Below are 19,301 nucleotides of genomic sequence, written 5' to 3'. Positions count from 1 at the left end.
TGTAAAACCTAGGAATGCAGACTCATAACATCCCCTGAACCCTTTCTGTTCTGACTTGATGTATTTTCTATAAAAAAAAAATGCATTTACTTGGACTATAATTCGCCATTTCACTGATTTCCTTTGGATTCACACATTCTTAACAGATTTCCTTACAGCATACTGGCATCGCATTGGCTTTTTTTTCCCCCAGAGGAGCACCCATCTCCCCCTTGCCACCCAGTCCCAGTGGTCCTCTCAGTTAGAGATAATGATCCGTTCTTACTGAGCTTTGACCTTTAACCCTGGTGGTCTCTGCTCCCAGGTCATCCCAGGCTCGCTGAACCGTGTACAGCCAAAGAATCCTAATAGCAATCGGGGATCAACCCGAGGGAGCTGGGTCTCTTCTCTCTTTATCTGTCCCTCCCCTTCATGCCACAGCACACACACACACACACACAAAGCTCAGTTTAGCTCTAAAGACACTTGCAGAGTAAATTCATTCCATTGTGAGGGTTTGGGCTGAGTATCTGTTTTGGGTTTATTTTTCCGTATCAAGCGTCTGAAACTTTAACTTTAACTGTGGATAAGCAGATGGGTATTTGTGTACGATTAGAGCTCTCCTCCTCAGCTTCAACATTCGAGGCCAAAAAAGTCCCCTGCTCAGACGTTGTAATAACAGTAATTAATGAAGATCTGCTGCGTTAATGAGACTTTCCCCCCGAGCTATCAGACCATTTATGGCAGGAAACGGTTGATCTGTGCATTCTTTGTCTCTCACATAAAAAACACATGCATTGTTGTGTAAAACCTGCTTTGGCCTTATTAGATAGAGAGGATCATTAATGGACGTACAGTTCTCAGGGCAAAAGCCACAGACTGTCTGGAAGGTTCCAATTACTGGTGGATTATGGGAACTGTAAAATGGTACAATTGCATCTCACGCTGCGTTGCAGGCATGGAGCAAATCACTAGTCAAAGACTGTATTCCTGCCTTGATATGTGTGCCTTGTTCTGCTCCCTGCAGTATTTCACTAACCATTACCCTCCTCAGTGATGATGTAGCACTTATTTATTGTTGTATATTGCATGAACTCAACATAACATAATCGCCTGTCGTCTCACCATATATGAAGACCAAGCACAACTACTTCACACTGCGTCGGTTCGCTCTATCAAAAGCCATCGCTTCTGGGCATTTCACTGTGTGGGTGTGTTCTGGGGTCAGCATTAGAGCAAATTTTTGGTTTGTTTACCAACATTATTACATAACAATATGTTTATGTAGACCTATTATATACTGTATATGATCTTTTTTTTTCCCCATTTCTTTTTGTCCAAATAAAATCCATAATTATATATCTGGTGGTGGGATAGGTAGGCTAGCTAGCATGTTGTAAACAAAAAAAAATAAAAATGAAAACATCTAATGGAATATGGCATACTGCACAAACTGTTATTCTTTGAGGGACAATAGAGCATATAAGAAACAGCATGGTGCGTATTATATGTTCCATCTCTTCCATTTTCCATTCAAAGATGAAAGTAGGAAAAAAAAATTCACGACCAGGAGAATGTAAGAAACAGATTTTTAACGGAATATTATATGTGCATAATATTCAACTTTTGCTCATCACATCACGGGCCTAGTTCACGACCCTATCCTGTGTGTGTAACTTGCTTCTCACAGACAAAGAACGGAGATGAACTGTTCGCCTCGTGAAATCGCGTCTGGTGTGCAACTGGTGTCAGGACTTAGTTAGGGGGCTTTCCTCTCCCACAGGGCTGCCAGTTCTAATCCAGACATACATACATCTGAGTTTCTACTTTCCTCCTCATCGTCCCACACCCTGCCTCTTCTGTCTCCCCTCGCTCCCTCGCTCCCTCGGCCCTCCCGGTTCAAAGCCAGCCTCGCTGCAGGTCTTTGTCAAAGGCACAGTGTGATCCTTCTCATGTTGGAGATGTAGGATGTCTCAAAACGACTTTGATTATTTATTTAGCCCTCTTCTCCTGTGTGATAGTGCCAATATTTGACATAAAACCGCTCAGCCAGCTCCAAGAAACATGCCGGCTATCATCATCATCCACTGTTTTTGTTTTTTGGGAGGCCTTGAATTTTAAAGTTTTTTAAAATATTGATATATTATATATATATATATATTTTTAAATGTTTCTCCTCTCTTTCTCCCTCTCTTTTGCAGGTGCCCACCACCTCTTCCCCACGTTTCACACACCCATCCCGATCGACATGAGACACCACGAGGGGAGGTACCATTATGAGCCACACCCACTCCATGCCATGCACGGGTAAGGATCCTAAGGAGACCCTAGTCACTTAATTGTAATAAAAGTGATATTTACATTTTAATTAAAACAAAAATATGCGAAGCATTCTTTAAGTTGCACTGGGAAACTTTGCACTTTAGCAGCAAGAGGTAACGGTTTGAAAAATTTGAACTTCAAAACCCAGAAATCATGTATACGGTAACGTCAGTAAACCTCACACAGCTCGCTCATGTTTACCAACCCGGCCGGTCTGTGATGCTTTATACCAAAGGAAACCAAAGAGACGAGAGAGGAGAAGATCTAACGTTGGTGAGTCCAGTTTTCTCTGGACGGAGCGCTGCTCACTGCTGTTTAGGAGACAGTTTGGATTTCACTCTTAAGTTTAAATTCATTACTTTCTGTGGGTGAAGAACTTTCCATCACTGACACTAGAATTTCATCTGGGCAAATAAGGCGAATCTACATGGTGGGGGATAGGACGCTCAAGAGTGTGATTTAGGCTGATAAAATCAGTGTATTTTTACATAAAAATCTTGCTTAGTGTAACTAACAAAAGTCTATAGGAATATGTCAATACTCATGTATTTTTGCATGGGTAAATGGCATCTGAAAAGCAAACGTGTCAGAATGTGAGTTGTGGGGGTCAGTTGTCACCCTTCATTGCTTTCTCCCTCTGAGAATAGGAGACTCCTCCCTGATTGTCAGCGCCAGAGCTGGAAAGAGAGCCGCTCTTCCTGAGCTACAGGGAGAGAGCCAAGTTCACATACATCAAAGCCAGACAAGATACACAGAGCAAGAAAGACAGAGATGAGGAGAGACATGCCGCATTAGCACCGATACAACAGACTGTTAACATTTCCTCTCCTATCTGTTCTCCTAACATTTCATGGTGTGGGACTTGGAGAGCTGTCTGGCACTGGCATCGTCCAAAATGCTGGGGAGTTTTGCCAAGCGACATCCTCTTTCTATTAGAACAGCTCCTCTGAGAGAAGGCCTACTGAAAGACAACGTTGGAAGAAGTACATAAATCCAAGTGGCAACACAGTGCTGGTGCCATTATAAAATAATGTAGTACATGTAAAGTCGCTTGCTTCAAATATTTACTTTAGTATCAAAGTGTAAAGGAAAATATGAACATATTGTCTATTAATGTAATAAAATGTATCAAAAGTTAAATAAATATTATATCAAACATTTATGTATTTCATTGCCAGGAACTACTGGAACTTTAAAGAGACAAAAATATAGCTGGGACAAAAATATGCTTGGTGTTGTAACTTTTATCAGTTCTCTTGACCTAAAATTTGAAAGAAAAACTCATTTATTTGCTCTCTCTTTTAATGTGGCATTACCATAAAACTAGAGCCTTCTTTAACATTGCCGGACCTCCTTACGCTTATCTAAAATATACGAAACGGGAAGCCAGGAGTAAGATCAATAGAGGTTTTGTGAGAACTGCACTGTTACATTTAAATTCAGCAAGATCAGGTGATACACAGCGCAGGCACAGCTATTCATCACCTGCAAAGCGAGGGAAGGAAGGAAAAGAAAAACAGTGTCGCTCCGCACCCCGGTTTGTTTTGATTAATGTGATGTGACTGTGACAGAGTGCTCCCCCTAATTCATCAAGACCTTGATCTAGCTGTCTTTTCCCCCGGCGCGCGCCAAATTCACCTAATTACAACCGCGTCGTCCCGGCAAAATGGAGCAGGGTGTCGGCGCGGGATGCGGGCCGCGTGGTCGCCGAGTGTCAGGGGCGCGCTTCCTGACTGAGGGAGCTTGCCGTCTCCATACAGAGCCCCCCTTCATCACTGTTTGCATGTAAGATAATGAGGGCTCCTGGTCATTCTGTCAAAGCTGTCACAATGCAGTGTTACGCTACCTGCCTCGCTACCTGGCTGACAGGCCCTTTCCCATACAAGGGGACAGTATGGGGTGTTCTGGTGAGTCAGTGGGCTAAGCTGCATACTGTTGGAGTCCAACACACAGCTTTTGTTGCATGTCATCTCCTGCCCCTATCTTAATAATAACAATAATAAGACATTTTATTTATATAACGCTTTCTCAATAACTCAAAGCACTTTACAGCACAAAAACAGCATTAAAGCTATCTTTCCTGTTTCTCTCCACTATATTATGCTGTCTAATTAGGCTGATATTCAAAAAAAGAGAACAGAATTTCCTTCTTTCTCAGTTTCGATTTGTTTGGCATGACTGCCATGATTTATTTGATTACATACAGTAGAGCGAGAGAGAGGTAGCTGAGAGGTAAGTGATGGCGTGGCTGCTCTCAAACTCATAACATCCCTAGTATGCACTAAATGCCCATTGCGCCCCAAGGAAGCAGTATTTCTTCGGGGAAAATTACAATGGTTACAGTCCTCTGCAATTGAAATCCTTCCAGCCATCACACATTCAAAAGAGTGCCAGATACAGGCAGAGGGACAACATGGTGTCTCCGGCACAGCATGAATCAAATTTATATGCATTGCCCCGGGTTGGAGTGTCAGGAGATGAGCATGTGCATGTGCATCAGTGTTCAGCACCTTTCGTGATGCATGATCCGGGATTTAAAACTAGCAAGCACCCTTGACCAGCACCCTCAGGCTGCTGGTCAGCACCCTCAGGCTGCGGTCTGTCTGCCTTTCATGAACTTAGAATGCCAGAGAGAGAAAACATGCCATATTTGAGCTGCCTCTGGAACACATTAACAAGAGCCTCTCGTGGGATGACAGTAGAGCTTGGATTTAGAGACAGTACTTATGTGCTGTTTGCTGCAGATTGTGGAGTCGGGCATCCTCTGTGCGAACCCACAAGCCGGGGAAGCCAGCCACTGTGCCAGCATGTTTGACCGGGTAATTAGCATCCGAAATCCAGCCTTCCGTTCCCAGAACCTCAACGACAACGCAACAGATGAGAAAAACAGATCCCCCGCTCATTCCAAAGCCCATATTTATGCTTTTTGGGAGGCAGTCGGGGGGCAAATTGCAGCACTGAAAAGTTGAAATATGCCCAAGGTTTTTGTGTGGCAGAGCTGTGGCCTACGCCGCCCCTGTACACAAACAGATGCGGTCCCGCTCACCAGCCAATCAGCCTGTTGGAGCCCCGGAGCCCCGGAGCCCGGAATGTGTTGATTAAATGGAGTTTACAGATCAGCCATTTGGGTTGATGTTCTTATTTTTTTTTTCTCCTTCATTGTTTTGGTTTGGTTAACATGGGGAGGAGAAGGGTGGGGAGATGGGTGGGGTTGGGGAGTAAGGGGACCAGACTCTCGAGCGTGCCAATTGGTTGTCAGTGGGTTTGACAGACATGTTGTTGTTTTATGCTGTTGGTTGCTGGCTCCAGCCTCGGCTCGTTGTCACGGCTAATGGGCGGATTTGGATGCTCCCCTGAGTTACAGCCTGGAATGCACTTCTGAAAAGACAAGGGACCCATCAATCAAAACACTGCTATGTTGCAAATCAATAGCCCAAAATTTTCACGGTTTATCGCATGGTCTCAGTGTAATTTTCTTACGCTCAAAAAAGACTTAATGGTATGTGACAGCACTGGAGCCGAATAATGGGTAATTATGCTCTGTACAATCCCAACTCATTTAAGGATATTATCCCAAAGTTTGCCTTAGTTTTTCTGGGCCCCTCCTTTGTACACAGTCCTTGCTTTTCAAGGAGTGCAGTATCAAGCTGCGTCCAAATCCTCAGCATCCTGATCAGGGCCCCAAAAACAACTAAGGCAGGATCTTAGCGTGTCCCCTGTGGGGTAGCAGGGTGATTTATCTCGATCGCCTTGGCTGCCCAGAAGTACAGACGGGAGTGTGTCACGTCATAATTCATCCCACCCCCAGCCAGTAGGGAAAATGCCAGAGAGGCAAATAGTAACTTGTTGGTCAGCCAGGCAGGCAGGGAGCCAGTCAGGCAGACAGAAAGAGAGCTTGACTATGGAGTGAACCTACACAAGGTATAGAGCGGGAAAACATACATCGAGGCAGGGGTTGCTCTCCCACCCCACCTGAAAACCAGGTTACATGGGCAACATCCTGGGGCAACGAAGATGGATCATTTTCCGATAGTTACGACTTGCAGGAAGACTACAGTTCACAGTAGTATCCCAAGAGAAAATGGTAAACTTCCATTCAGATCCATGCAATTTTCATATTTTAAAAATCTACTAAAAGATGAAGATTGACTGGATGGATCCAAGCGTGCAGAAGTTTTCTCTTTTCTCTTCCAACAATTATGAACAACAGTATTTCTCCTTTATTCCCAATAGACGGCTTTGAAATCCACATTAATTTTGCCCTATTTTCCAGTCCAAAAGCCGAGATGAGCCGAGGTTCAGTCAACCCCACCACAGCAAAACTGTGACTCTGCTGTGCATTCTGCTAGAACAACCTCTTAAGGATAGCTACTGTATAATAGTAAATACTGCTTGGGCGCTTAACATGGTTGACTTCCTGGGAGAATTGTATCCACTACATTTTTCTTACCATACTTTTCTGTTTGATTTCATTTCAGTGCAACATAAGTTAGAAAGCAAAAAAGAGATAAAGAGAGATTCAGTTTTAACATCAAGACTCTCCAACTACTAATCATACTGAAATCTGCCCCTGCCAGCTATCTCATCTACATGCACTCTGGTATGCACTTACTCATAGGCTTACGCATATGCTCAACAAGCTATGCCCTGTCCAAATCACTTTTTCTCACAGCAGAGGTTTAACAATGGAACAACAGAGAACATGTAATCACACGGTACAGAACATAGAGGCAAATAGCAATTACCTCGTGCAAAGCATGTCATCTGCCTACCCAGCGTGGCTTCCACAATTCCTCTTCCTATTTCTTGCTTCCTCTCTCTTTCTCCCTCTCTCATCCGTTCCAGGACAAAATCCTGGTGCGTCTAAGTTTAGTTGGCGAATAAATGAATAATTCTGATTATCGACTGCATATACACACACACACACACACACAAGCCCTCTTGAGCTCTCCCTTATCGTGGTCTTGCTCAGCCACCCATAGTGCTGAGGTGTGATGGAAGTGTCTTTAAATGACAGGCCTTGATTAAGAGACAAGGCTTTCCCAGGCCCTCCAAGAGCTGCCCATGCAGCCTCTGACAGAAGCTGAGCTGGAAAGAAAATACATCCACACACACACACACACACACACACACTTCAAGTAACATCTTGTCAGGGAAAGGGCGGATCGACAAGGCTTCAATAATGGTACCTGCCAGACAGGACTGTTATTTGTAGCCTGCCGTCAGGCAACGGCAGTAAATTTCACCTTATTATCAAGGCCTCAAACACGCACTCGGTCGTTTGAGTGATTTACTGCAACTAGAGTGGTGTGTGTCGACACGTCGGGTCGCCATAGGCCCAAAAACAAATAACTATTGTTGATGGATATAGGTACAAAACAAAATGCTGCATAATGTTTTTGGGAAGTGGAGTATGGGGAGGGGGCACGTTGGATTTAATGGAAACAAATTTGTTAACGATTTCCTAACAGAGATAGTTTAGTTTAAGTGAAGTTCTGCTAATACTTTACTTCAGGCAAACATCTGTGAAATACTCTTGAGTAGATTCATAATACAATATACAGTAAATGTACATCACTAAAACAGAAGACTAATTTACAAGCATTTTCTAGATGCAGTGTACAAAAAATTAGGAGCTTTCCATGAAATTGACTGAAATTGATTTCACCTATTAAATCAATGTCAGTCATGAAGGGAAGGAGAAGGTGAAGAGATGGGTTAAAAAAGGATTTTTAAGCCTTGCGAAAACTGAGACATGGATAGTGCAAAAGGGGAATTCCAGCTCTATATTAGGAAGGTGTTGCTAATATTTTGTGCACTCAGTGAATATATTACACCCTGCTGCATTAGAGCTTTATGCCTTAGCTAAGTGCTGGGAAACCTTTCCCAGTATGACAGTATGTGTGACGACTTTGATCAGCTCTGGATCACGCGGTCTGATAAGAAAGGGAGCCAGCACTAGTGGCAGTTTACCCAGCTAGCCCATCAGCGGGGCACCAAAGCACTAATCTGATGAGGCGCTGCCAGCCTCTCTGTATGCTGTTTAGAGGCAGACCGAGGGAAGCGTGTTTTTGTGTATGGAGCGTCTGTTTCTTCTCACTTCTCCCCTCCCGCCCAGAACAGAGGGCTCTTTATGGTTGTTTGTAGGAGAGGAGTGGGCCCGACGGCAGAAAGTTGGCCCTCGGACAAGGCCGGCAGTCTGCAGGCGCTTACTGGAAATGGAGTGAGGGCTGAGGCTCTGGGTTGGTTGGCTTTGGCCTGAGCTGGGCAGAGCCGGGCCGGGTGCAGGTTGGCGTCCACACAGAGACAGTGTATGTGAATGAGAGACTGAGCGAGGGAAACTCTGAGGGTGGGGGTGGGGGTGGGGGCGAGGCTCTGCCAAGAATGCTCGCTAGGTCTCAGGCCCACCTTTCAAAGCCACGGCCGGTCGCTACGGCCTCGACCAGCCGCACTCATTCCCCCAAGAGTAAGTTGATTTAGGACCTCCGACTGATTCTTCTCAGGCAGATCGACAGAGAAATAGTATTTCAATATCTAAGCTTCTTCTGAATTATGACCATCCTTGCTTTTTACAGACCTCAATCTGAGTGTCTTGGTTTGTACTCTGTCCAGGAGCAGAGGGGAAAAGTAACATTTGGGAGATAAACTGGAGAAGATTGGGGCAAAACCCAGTCCATAAAAAAAAGATGATTTATTTGCAAAAAGTGAAATGCATGACATCACAGTCCTTCAGGAGGTCCAGGTCTAATATTTTATGTAAGAATATATCAAATTATGAGGACTAAAAAGGGAGTACAACCTGTGTCCTGCCCCTAACATGTGCCATATTACAAGGGTTTGGGAGAACAAGATTATATCTGACAGAATAACAATAATGTTACTATCCTGGTTGCATTAAACACTCAGGACCTGCAGAAAGATCGGGCCACTGTTTTGGATTGTGACGGTTTCTTGCACTCAGAGTTTCTCACCTTCCCACTGGCACCCAGTTAAAGCTGCCAAGAATCAAAACCCACAGATACAAACACTCTTTTGTTCCCTTCAGCCACCAAGCTGCTAAATAAATAGACAGCATAAACTGCATATGCACTAAGGCTCTTAAATGTGGACAGTTACTCTGTCATTTAATGATTGTGTGTAAATGTTATTGCACTGTGTATTGTGTTCTTTTATCCGCTGCAAATAAACTGCCCTCTGGGATTATGACGAAGACTGAAGTAGAGTCAATTGAATTTACCGAAACCGATTAAATCAATGGCTTATGTTTGTGAGTGCAATCGTTTTTAAGCAGGTAGCGCGTAATCTGTGACAGATTCGATCAGGGTTGGGGCCAATTTGCTTTATTCACTCAACTCAAAATGTAAACTGAAGTAAAATCATGACGGATGTTCAAATGTTTCTAAATGCTTTGGATGTGAGCAGAATGGCAAAAAAAAATCCACTTCCTGAAAATGTTGAACTGACAGGGAACTGACCCCAGAACTGGATTCCATTTTGAAAGAAACTGGCCATACCTTACATTTTACTCATTCATTACTCAGACTCATTGTGTGAGGCCCTCCTCTTCTCTACTGACAGCACTGTAGTGAGTCATTTGTCTGGTCATTTCCTCTGAAGGGAGGAAGACCCATCTGCTTCCATGGCCTCTTCAAGGTTCATTAGCCTCCTTCCACTTCTTCCTCCCACCTCTCTTTCTCCCTTCAGAGGAAATGACCAGACTAATGACTCACTATGCTGCTATACTGCCATACCATCATGGACTAGAATGGAACAGTTATCTTATTTCCAGCAGCCACATGCAATGATTCAGTTTCATAAAGATTAATGATAATTTGCAGCTTTCTGTGATGATAATTCTAAACTTTTGGGCTACTCACTCAATAAGAAGAGTTGAGAAAGGTTGGCTAGCAGCAGTAATATGTTGGGAGGAGGCGGTGAAGCAGGGTTTCTTGTAATCTTATGTTTGGCTTCTTGCAAATCCATCATTCACTCCACAAAATCTCATAAGATTGCTGCTTTGTGTGTTTTGCATATTTTGCAACTTTGCAAACTGGTCAGCTAGCCAGCTAGGTAATGACGAATAATCAATACAGATGATCTCAATGCAATTTGCCATACCTTACTTGAAAAAAAAAAACCCATCTAATTATAGGTATCACTTTCTGGGCACGCTTCATTCGTTTCTTTTTCTTGGATAAAGTTCACCTGTAAGCCAGGTAGCAACAGCACAGTAGCCTACCTGTCTGTTCAAACCTGTTCAAACCAGATTTGAAACCGTGGCTTCAAAATAAAAGTCCCCTAAATTTTAGTTCTCAGCAACAGTGTCTGTTGACAATGTATCACGTACGGTTATTTTGAAAGTTATCACTGCTGTTGGAGTTGTATACAAAATCTTCATTTGTTCTGGACGCAAGGAGAATCAGATGAGGCATATATCTGATTTTGAGAAACCCTACCAAGAACAGTATGTGAAAATAGAATAGAATAGAATAGAATAGAAAGGTTCAGCAACACAGAAGCCCAGCAACACAAGCAAACACTGCCAGTCAGTCTTTTCGCTGCATTAGTCATCGGTAGTCATCTCATCTCCCACTGGAGAGCGAGTCTGAGTGCTGAATTTCTACCAGGTGTTCCTTGCCACACACTGAGGAGACGACAGGCTATTTATCGGAGCTGTAGAACACCAGGTAGACATAAGTAGTAGTGCCCCTTCAAAGGGTTGTGCCACTGCCAGCGGCCAGCAGACATTTTTATCTAGAGTTCTGCCCTCAGGTGCTATCGAGAATTACAACACCCACTTGTGTGTGTTTCTGCAAGCAGGGCCGCCAATTACCTGCCAAGGGATGACAAATTTACTGTACAGCCTGATGTGACCGGCGGGCTATCGGCGAACTTCAAACGACCCGTCTTTTTCTCGACGGTGGCTATAGGCAGCCACATCCGGATGTGCTCTCTTATCACAGAGCATGTAATATCTAATGTGAGGGACCCTTTGGCTTTGCCCACCCAAACAGACAGAGAGGAAGGGCTTTCTCATCGGCTCGCAGTCGAAAAACCCTTGGTCTCGACTTGTCTGTAGCTCCAGGGCTTAATAGGAGAAGGCGAACAAAAGGGGATTATTATGTATTGGCTGTGGGACTGAGGAAAGGAAGAGGTGTAAGTGGATTGAGACTGCAGACACTTCTGTGGAATGACAAAAGTTAAGGCTTGCCTCTGAACATACCAATGAAGATCAGTCAAGACGATAATTGTATACAGTACAAATAAGTGAATTAATTCTCTGTCTGCCTCTCTTTCTCTCCCTCCCTCTCCCACTCTCCCAATCTCTCTCTCTATTTATCTATCACCTTCATCCTCCAACCACCCCTTTCTTCACCCCTCTATCTCACTTTATCTTGATCCCTTCCTTTCTTTTCCCTTCTGTCACCTCCTGTCTGTCCCCCTTTCTCTCTGTCTGTCTTGCTCTTTCTTTTCATCCTTTCTCTCTTTCTGCCTCTCCCTCGCTCCCTCTCCCCCCAGACCTCCAGGACTCACGGGCAGTCCAGTCATCTCAGATATCTCCCTGATCCGCCTGTCGCCCCACGCGGCGGCGGGGACGGGTGAGTCACCGTTCAGCCATCCGCACCCGTACGTCAGCCCCCACATGGAGCACTACCTACGCTCCGTGCACGGCAGCCCCACCCTCTCCATGATCTCAGCGGCCCGCGGCCTGAGCCCTGCTGAAGGTGAGATTTACCTCTGCCAAAAGTACACACACAAATTCTATCTAAAAATTCAATACTACTACAGTGGCACAGCAAACAAGAAAAACCTTCAAGCTATGTTACAGAACAACCACTTTGTTTTAACCAAAGACACAATGAAAAGCACCATGCAGTCAACATGAATATCAATAACTTCAATTATTTTCATAAATATTCAACTCTGCAATAAGAACAAATAACAAAACATATCAAGAACTTGAATAAAACTGAGCCCAGCCCAGCTCTGTCTTACTGGTACCAAGATGCACATTGTACAAAGTTGGGAATGAGACCAAAATGTATTATTTCACAGATTCCTCACTGAAAAACATATTAGAAAGGAGTAGAGTCTCAAGAATCAGGAGGCATAGGCTCACATTTTAAGGTTGGCCTTCTAGAGCTAACTGCTGGGATCTAGCCGAGGTAGCTAGCTAGTAGCTACTTAGCAAGTAAACTAGCTAGCTTCCCTGTTTACTTCAAGCAGTCACGGTTGTTATTCCCAAGATTGCTAGCTAATTTGGTAACTGTTAGGTATATTTGAACCTATGCCAATGTTCTGGGTAGATTTTCCCACTTGAGTGTGACGTAAGTTCAAAATGGCTGCTATGGAAATAAGGTCAGTGATGAATCACTAAGAAGCTCTGCTAAGTTTAAGTTACATACAGTATGTTATCACACTTTACCTGGACAGCTTGGCACAGGGGTTCTGATGTCGTCTGACTGCTCAATAAACTTACAAGTTTCATATTTGGCTCCTCGCACCAGTTTTGTCAACCAGTTTAGGTGGATTGGGACTCAGTTCAATATGTGGATAATTTGACGCTGTTGCCATATTTTCAGCTGTTGTAACTCCACTGAATATTGCAGTCTACCATCAAGACTGCAGCTCTATTCAAGCCTTCTTCTTCTTCTTCTTCTCCTTGTAACTATTCCAATCCATGTGCCATCCTCACGTATACGCCCTCTGGAGGTGATGTTGGAATTTCTGCTGGCAGAACACATTGGATGAAAGCATTTATGAAATTAAACATCAAATTCAGTCTCTTGCAATGACATCAAAAAAGTAGACCTATTGAAATTTCAGTTATGGTGACAATACTACACACATATAGTCTCACTCTCACACTTTCTTCCGCTCTTTCTCTTTGTATCTGCCTCTCACACACACACATGTACAACACTATTAATACTTGCTTACTTTCTTATGGCAAGCAATGGAGAAAAGAAGACAACATCGGCTCTACACAACTAATACACACAGATGCATATACTTTCCACATGTTGTCATTCATATGTAGGCTACACTATGCACATATATAGATAATGTGTGAAATACTTTATAAAAGCTCAGGCACTCATGTCCATCCATAAACACTCTCCTACCAGCTAGATCACAATCACCATCATACTTTTCCAAGATGGAAACAATTAGCCTGAGCTAAGAATAAGCTGCAAGCGTTGTGGAAAGTCTTCCAAATGGTGGTTACTCTGCAGCTGCCTTGACCGGTTAACATTAAGGAGGTGAGATGAGAGTTGGGCGGGTTTAGGATTTATGTATCCTGTTCACTATAAACCAACTCTGTCTGCTGGGCCAGATCTCACTGCAAGCAAGGATACACACACACACACACACTCAGAGACACCTTAATGTATGTTTATACAGTTGATTATTTAACCAACTGTGATAATTAGTCTTACACCTTATACACTCCCCTACATAAAATACTCAAGCATACCTTTCATCAAGCATATTATGGTGTTGTTGTATGTGTGTGCATGCCGGCGTGTTTGCGGGTATATATGACACACTGTATGTACTCAGCGTATTCGTATGTCTGCTTTTGCTGTTAAGTGATTTCGCGCAGACCACTTTCCTGCTCGTTTGAATGAATGTTTGGGCAGGGGAAACCATGGAAATTAGCACAGACACAAACACCTAGAGCCCCTGAACTATTGAGTTCACGCGATGACAGGCCTGTCCTCGCTACCCCTGTTCAAACAACAGGTCGGAGAGGAGCGGAGCCGCAGGCCCGCACCAGGCACCAATAAATCACCGAGCACACTCTGTCGGCAAGTAATGCCTCCCCGCCTTTCAGGAGAAGCAATGCGGAAGAGATGCTGTCACTGATAAAGCGGCAGGGAAGTATGGCACCGAATGGAGGGCACTAAGCTCCGCAGAACATAAATAAAGTCTGTGGAACCTCTGAGCCCAGTGGAGCATGTGTAAACCTCTGATAGGGCTACCTGGGTGCCAGACTTGTTTTGGAGGTCGTTTGTGAAAGCCTAACTGCTTAAGGTGCACTTTATAAATCATTGTGGTCTTCGCTGTCATGCCGTACTCACAGAATTTATTTTATTTCATCAGAATTGCAACGGTAAGAGCTCACAGTCAGTACAAATGTGAGAAGTCAACGTACAATACTCTACATCTCAACGTGGGGTCCGGGGACCACCAGGGGTCCTTGAGGGGTTCCAGGGGGTCCCCAGCGAATTGATAAATTGTTAAACTTCACCATTGTTTCATTTACAAGAAGTTGACACGATGAGAGAATGTAGAAGAATGACTGTTTTGATCATAGTTTCTCTGTTATCTCTCTGCCTACAATACAGACAGTCATGGGATTCTGGACAAAATCATATCCGACAATAAAAATATTCTCAGATTTGGGTCCGAGAGACAAAATCTCATCAAATGGGGGTCCATGGCTCTAATGTGGACTAAATTAGGGGGCCTTGATATGAAAAAGGTTGAGAATCACGGCTCTACATCTTTTCCTATTTTTAACTTTGCGGGATCAGAAAGGGGCCAAGGAACACACACATATTTTCTCATGAAATACTGAGACAGCATTCAATGGTCCAGTCAGTCTACTTTGCATTTGAGAAAAGAAGCTCTTATCTAGAGCAACTAGCAATGAGCGCAGCAGAAGAAGAAACTTTGATTCATGCATCACCAAGACAAGCCAAAGTCAATAGAAAGCCTTCCTCTGTCCCTGGAATATTCATGTGCTATCAACAAAGCAAGTAGCTTAATGGGGACATGCAAGATACAGATACAAGTCAAGCAAAACAGATATTTTTCTGAAAGGCTGAAGCATGCTCCACATCGGTGTCCTAACCCCCCATATCTGACTTCCTGTGACGATACAGTCCTATCCGCTTTGTTTTTCTCTACAAGCAATAAAACCAGGAAATGTGTTTGGAAAACATCCCTGCCTTTATCCTCCACCACCTAAACTCTCAGGCTGGTTTTACTGGGACCAGTGTGGGGGGGGGGGGGTGTAGCCGCTGCGCTTTTCTGCCATCCCTCGCAGTGTGTCCACACGTGCACTCGCACACGTGCACAGACACTCACACTCAAAACGCTATACTCTACAGAGGTGGTAACGTGATCCGGCAGCCGTGGAGAAACCAAAGGGATATGCCTGGGCCGCTGCTACCAGAGCACAAACACACTGCCTGCTCACTGTTACCGCAGCCATGGCCTAATTTGTTCTGATGGATCCAGATTTTGGTTCATGTGTGTGTGTATGTGTGTGTGATTGTATATGGAGGTGGGGGAGGCTGTGGTCTTGCTCCTCCAATACCCCTACTTGCCCCCCCCGCCCAGTGATCCCAACCCCCACCTCCCCCTCTTTCTACAAGAATACATATTACCCCGACCCACTGGGGGAAGCAGAGAGTGAAGAGGAAATGGAGGAAAGGGGAACGGGGACACGGGCACAGCTAGATGTAGGAAAAGGGAAAACCAATCCATCTCTCACTCTTATAGCCCCTGACACTTTTAAATGTGGCTTTACTGGGTGCAGGTGTTAACACATTTTACGTCAATATTACCCTTACGCATGCAGCGTTCAAGATTTCCTCGGCATTATGGGCAGGCCTTTATGGTTTTGAGTGTGTGTGTGTGTGTGTGTGTGTGTGTGTGTGTGCCTGCCTGTGTGTGTACGCACTACGTGTATGAATTCAGCCTGTCACAGTTAATGCATGTACAAGGCAAGAGAAGTGCAGGAATGTGGTATTCCTTCCCTCTGTAGCCCTCTCTCTCTCTCTCCCTCTCTCTCTCTCCCTCTCCCTCTCCTTCCTTCACTCCCTAGAGATTTCCACCCGTAGCCCAGCAAACCTCAAAGACCTCAGACATCTTTTATCAAAAGCCTCATGCCCCGGGGCATCCACTCAAGCATAGATCTTCAAATGTGTAAAGCAAGGCGCTCGTCTCCTCTGTTGAGTCCTTCAGTGCAACCTTTCTTGTCTTGTCTTTGTGTTTGTCGTTCTGTCAAGGGGTACGCCAAGCTGCCTTGCTGTCTGTGTGTGTACAGTAGTTCTTTACAATGAAAAAATCATCAAAATGAATTTTGTTTAGCTTCTTAAAATTGTGAAAATGTATTTTGCATAACCTACTTAAAGGGGTAATAAGATATCTATGGCCTCTATACAGTAGGACCAGTAGGAATTGCAACAATCTCAATAGAAGTAGATATCTTGATAAATATTCAGAGATCCAACAGAAAAGTCTAGTGAAGAGGTAATATATCACAATGCAAAAGTACTGTAATAATAAATACTGCTTAGGTATTTGCTTTTTTGGCTTAAGAACCAGGATTTTTAGCCTTTGTAGCTGAAATGTCTTGAGATGCTGCTTGCTGTAGCACTGTCCTCCATCGTTGAGCAGTACAAGCCAGAAAATGAGTATTGACAGCCATTTAGTCATTGGTATTGATCAACAATTCTATCAATCCCCCGCAGATATAGCGTGTATTATGGTAGTTTGGGCTAGGGGGCTGTAAAAACCTTACTGATTTTCATTTTAACATAGCTTAATCCTGAAATACAAGGACATTGAGACACTTTCATTTGTTATTATTTAATTTTTAAAAACTTTTACTTTTTTTTACAGTTCAGCCAGCAGGTCAAATAAGAACAAACTCTTAAAGCTGGCGGAAGAGGAAAACTGTACTATAGATGTTCTGTTATTGACCCTATTCTCCTCTGTTCTCTTCTGTTCCCTCTTTCTCCCCCCCACCCGTTTCTGCTGCAGTGACCCACGAACACCTGAAGGAGCGCGGCCTGTTCAGCCTCCCCCCTCCCCCACCGGGAGCCAACCCCACAGAGTACTACCACCTGATGGCCAGCGCCAGCCAGCGCAGCCCGTACGGCGACCTGCTGATGCAGAGCGGGGCAGCGGCGGCCGCAGCAGCGGCGGCGGCGGCTGCAGCAGCGCACCTACCTGACTACATCAGTCCTGTGGACGGTGAGGACTCCCATCTGCCTGTTCCCTGTTTTCAGATGAGATGAGATGAGACTTAAGTGACCCCCAAATTGGATCATCACAGCAGCAACGAATATGATATAGATAAAAAATACAAGAGGGCATATTGAAGATTAAAGAGACAGCTTTGTCAACAAGAATTCTCACTATGTTGCCGGATGATGGATATACACGTTGAAAGATGTTTGTAGTTTAACAGTTTACGAATTTACAGTCCAGTGCAACAGCATACATACTGGCTTTGTAAATGGGCATAGTTGGCTATCCACATTATGTGAATGAGCATATGTGCAGCAGTGGCTATTCACATTATAAGATGTACTCTTAAAGCGGAACAGAATCTGATATTAGTGAATTACCCAATGTGATATTTCACTGTGATAGTTCAAGGAAAAAAGTGCCATATCACCTAAGTCCCATCACAGTCACACTATAGCACATGCATGTCTTTTTACACTGGTACAAACCTAACCGCCATTTTGCCCTTTGTGCTCACCACCAGGTATGTTGATGTTATCCTCCTATTCTTCCTCTTCTGGCTTTTTCGTGTTGAGTTGCCCACATCAAAGCTAGTGGAGCTTTTTTAGACTTATTAAAGAGCGTGACTCGTAGCAAGGGGGCCGAGGCTGGTGGGGGGGCGAGGGTACATAAACACTAAAAGCCCCAGGGCCGGGAACTCGTAAAAATACATGTTCCCTCAGCATACACGTCTCTCATTCTCATGGCGTTTCAGGTGTGTTGTACTATTATTATGAGTAACATCCTACAAAACAAATCCAGGGTAACCTTAAAAGGGCAGCAGAGGGAGGGAGAGGTTTTGGCAGTGTGAGGCACAGGAGTGTTAAACCAGGACCTTCATCTCTGCTCTGTTTCTCTGTCAGGCTGTTATGGCAAGGATCTTCATTGCACTGTCCTCTTAATGGCAGAGATGGAGGCAGGTTAACACAGATACACACACACTGTCACACAAAAAAATCTGATAGACAGGCAGGCAAACAGGCCGACAGATGCTCACACACTCACACACAAACTCACAGAGACCAGCCTGTTCTTTCATGCCGGTTAGAACCCAAGCCTTCTATCAAAATGACGGTCAGGCACCGGACCAAACGTTTGACTTCGGCAGCAAAAACGCATCCAAGAAACCTTCAGCGAGCCGCAGCCCTTATGAATGGGGAATAGAAAGCGCGCTGAGTGGAAAACTGTCCGTGAAAGTCCGCCTTTTCGATGCCTGATAATCAAACACTCTCCTTGGCGCTGACGCCCGCTCCGCTCCAGGATCCCTCGCTCTTTCTTTCATCCCGTCCAGCAGCCCACCCAGAGAAAACCCAGCTGCCCGGCCGCCTTCGCCCCTCCACTGTCACGCTCCCCTAATGCCCTGCATGACACGAACGCAGGCATCCTCACGCACAGGTAGGAAAACACTACAGAGAGAAAGAAGAAAAAAAAAAAAAAGAAATTGGACATGGGATAGCTCGGCAATTAATCTTTCAAATTACCTCAATCACTTAGTTAAACATGGGGGTGCTGAAGGGGTGTGGGGAGGGTTAGGGGCCTTACAGAGACTGTAGGCCACCTCTTTCTCTCCCTCTCCTCCTCCCCCATTTTCTTCTCCACCTCCAACCACCTCAGTGACCGCCGCTGTGCTGCCTTGCCCACACTTGTTTGGGGAGGCTGTTTGCTCAAATAGCCACAGCCCCCCCTGCCCCCCCACCCCCCCCAACAGGGCATCCACACCTCTGCTCCCCGCCCCCACCTTCCCAGCAGCTTTTATTTGGTGTTCTACCCAGGCAGGAGTGATGTGGTCAGGCTTGAGGCGCTCTGCCGGTCTGCCGGCTCTTCCACTGCGGCCTGCAGACACAGGGCCCGTATTGACCCAGGCGGCTGGCTAATGGTCATCGCGGGCAGCCCCGGCCTGAATAAAAGGCCTTATTTACTGCCACGGCGGAGGAGGAGGAGTGATGGCGGGGGTGGCAAATATGCGCTTC

General features: G+C 44.9%; 1 protein-coding gene across 1 annotated transcript in view; it reads left to right on the top strand.

The window, feature by feature from the left end:
- The first annotated feature begins 2,186 nt into the window (after positions 1-2,186).
- The window catches only part of gli2a (GLI family zinc finger 2a), a 38,756-nt gene continuing 21,641 nt past the window's right edge, over positions 2,187-19,301 (top strand). Inside the window, exons 1-3 of the mRNA XM_071539992.1 lie at positions 2,187-2,286; positions 11,821-12,026; positions 17,083-17,295. Of these exons, the coding sequence (XP_071396093.1) occupies positions 2,228-2,286; positions 11,821-12,026; positions 17,083-17,295 (478 nt within the window). The 5' untranslated portion in view covers positions 2,187-2,227. The remainder of the gene's footprint in view (positions 2,287-11,820; positions 12,027-17,082; positions 17,296-19,301) is intronic.

The sequence above is a fragment of the Centroberyx affinis genome, unplaced genomic scaffold (genome assembly GCF_046629955.1).
Source record: "Centroberyx affinis isolate AG114_WGS23_722 - 3 ecotype Tasmania unplaced genomic scaffold, CSIRO-AGI_Caff_v1 ptg003546l_1, whole genome shotgun sequence".
NCBI classification, from domain to species: domain Eukaryota; kingdom Metazoa; phylum Chordata; class Actinopteri; order Beryciformes; family Berycidae; genus Centroberyx; species Centroberyx affinis.
Note: the sequence above shows the minus strand (reverse complement) of the source record. Positions and strands in the feature narration are given on the sequence as shown.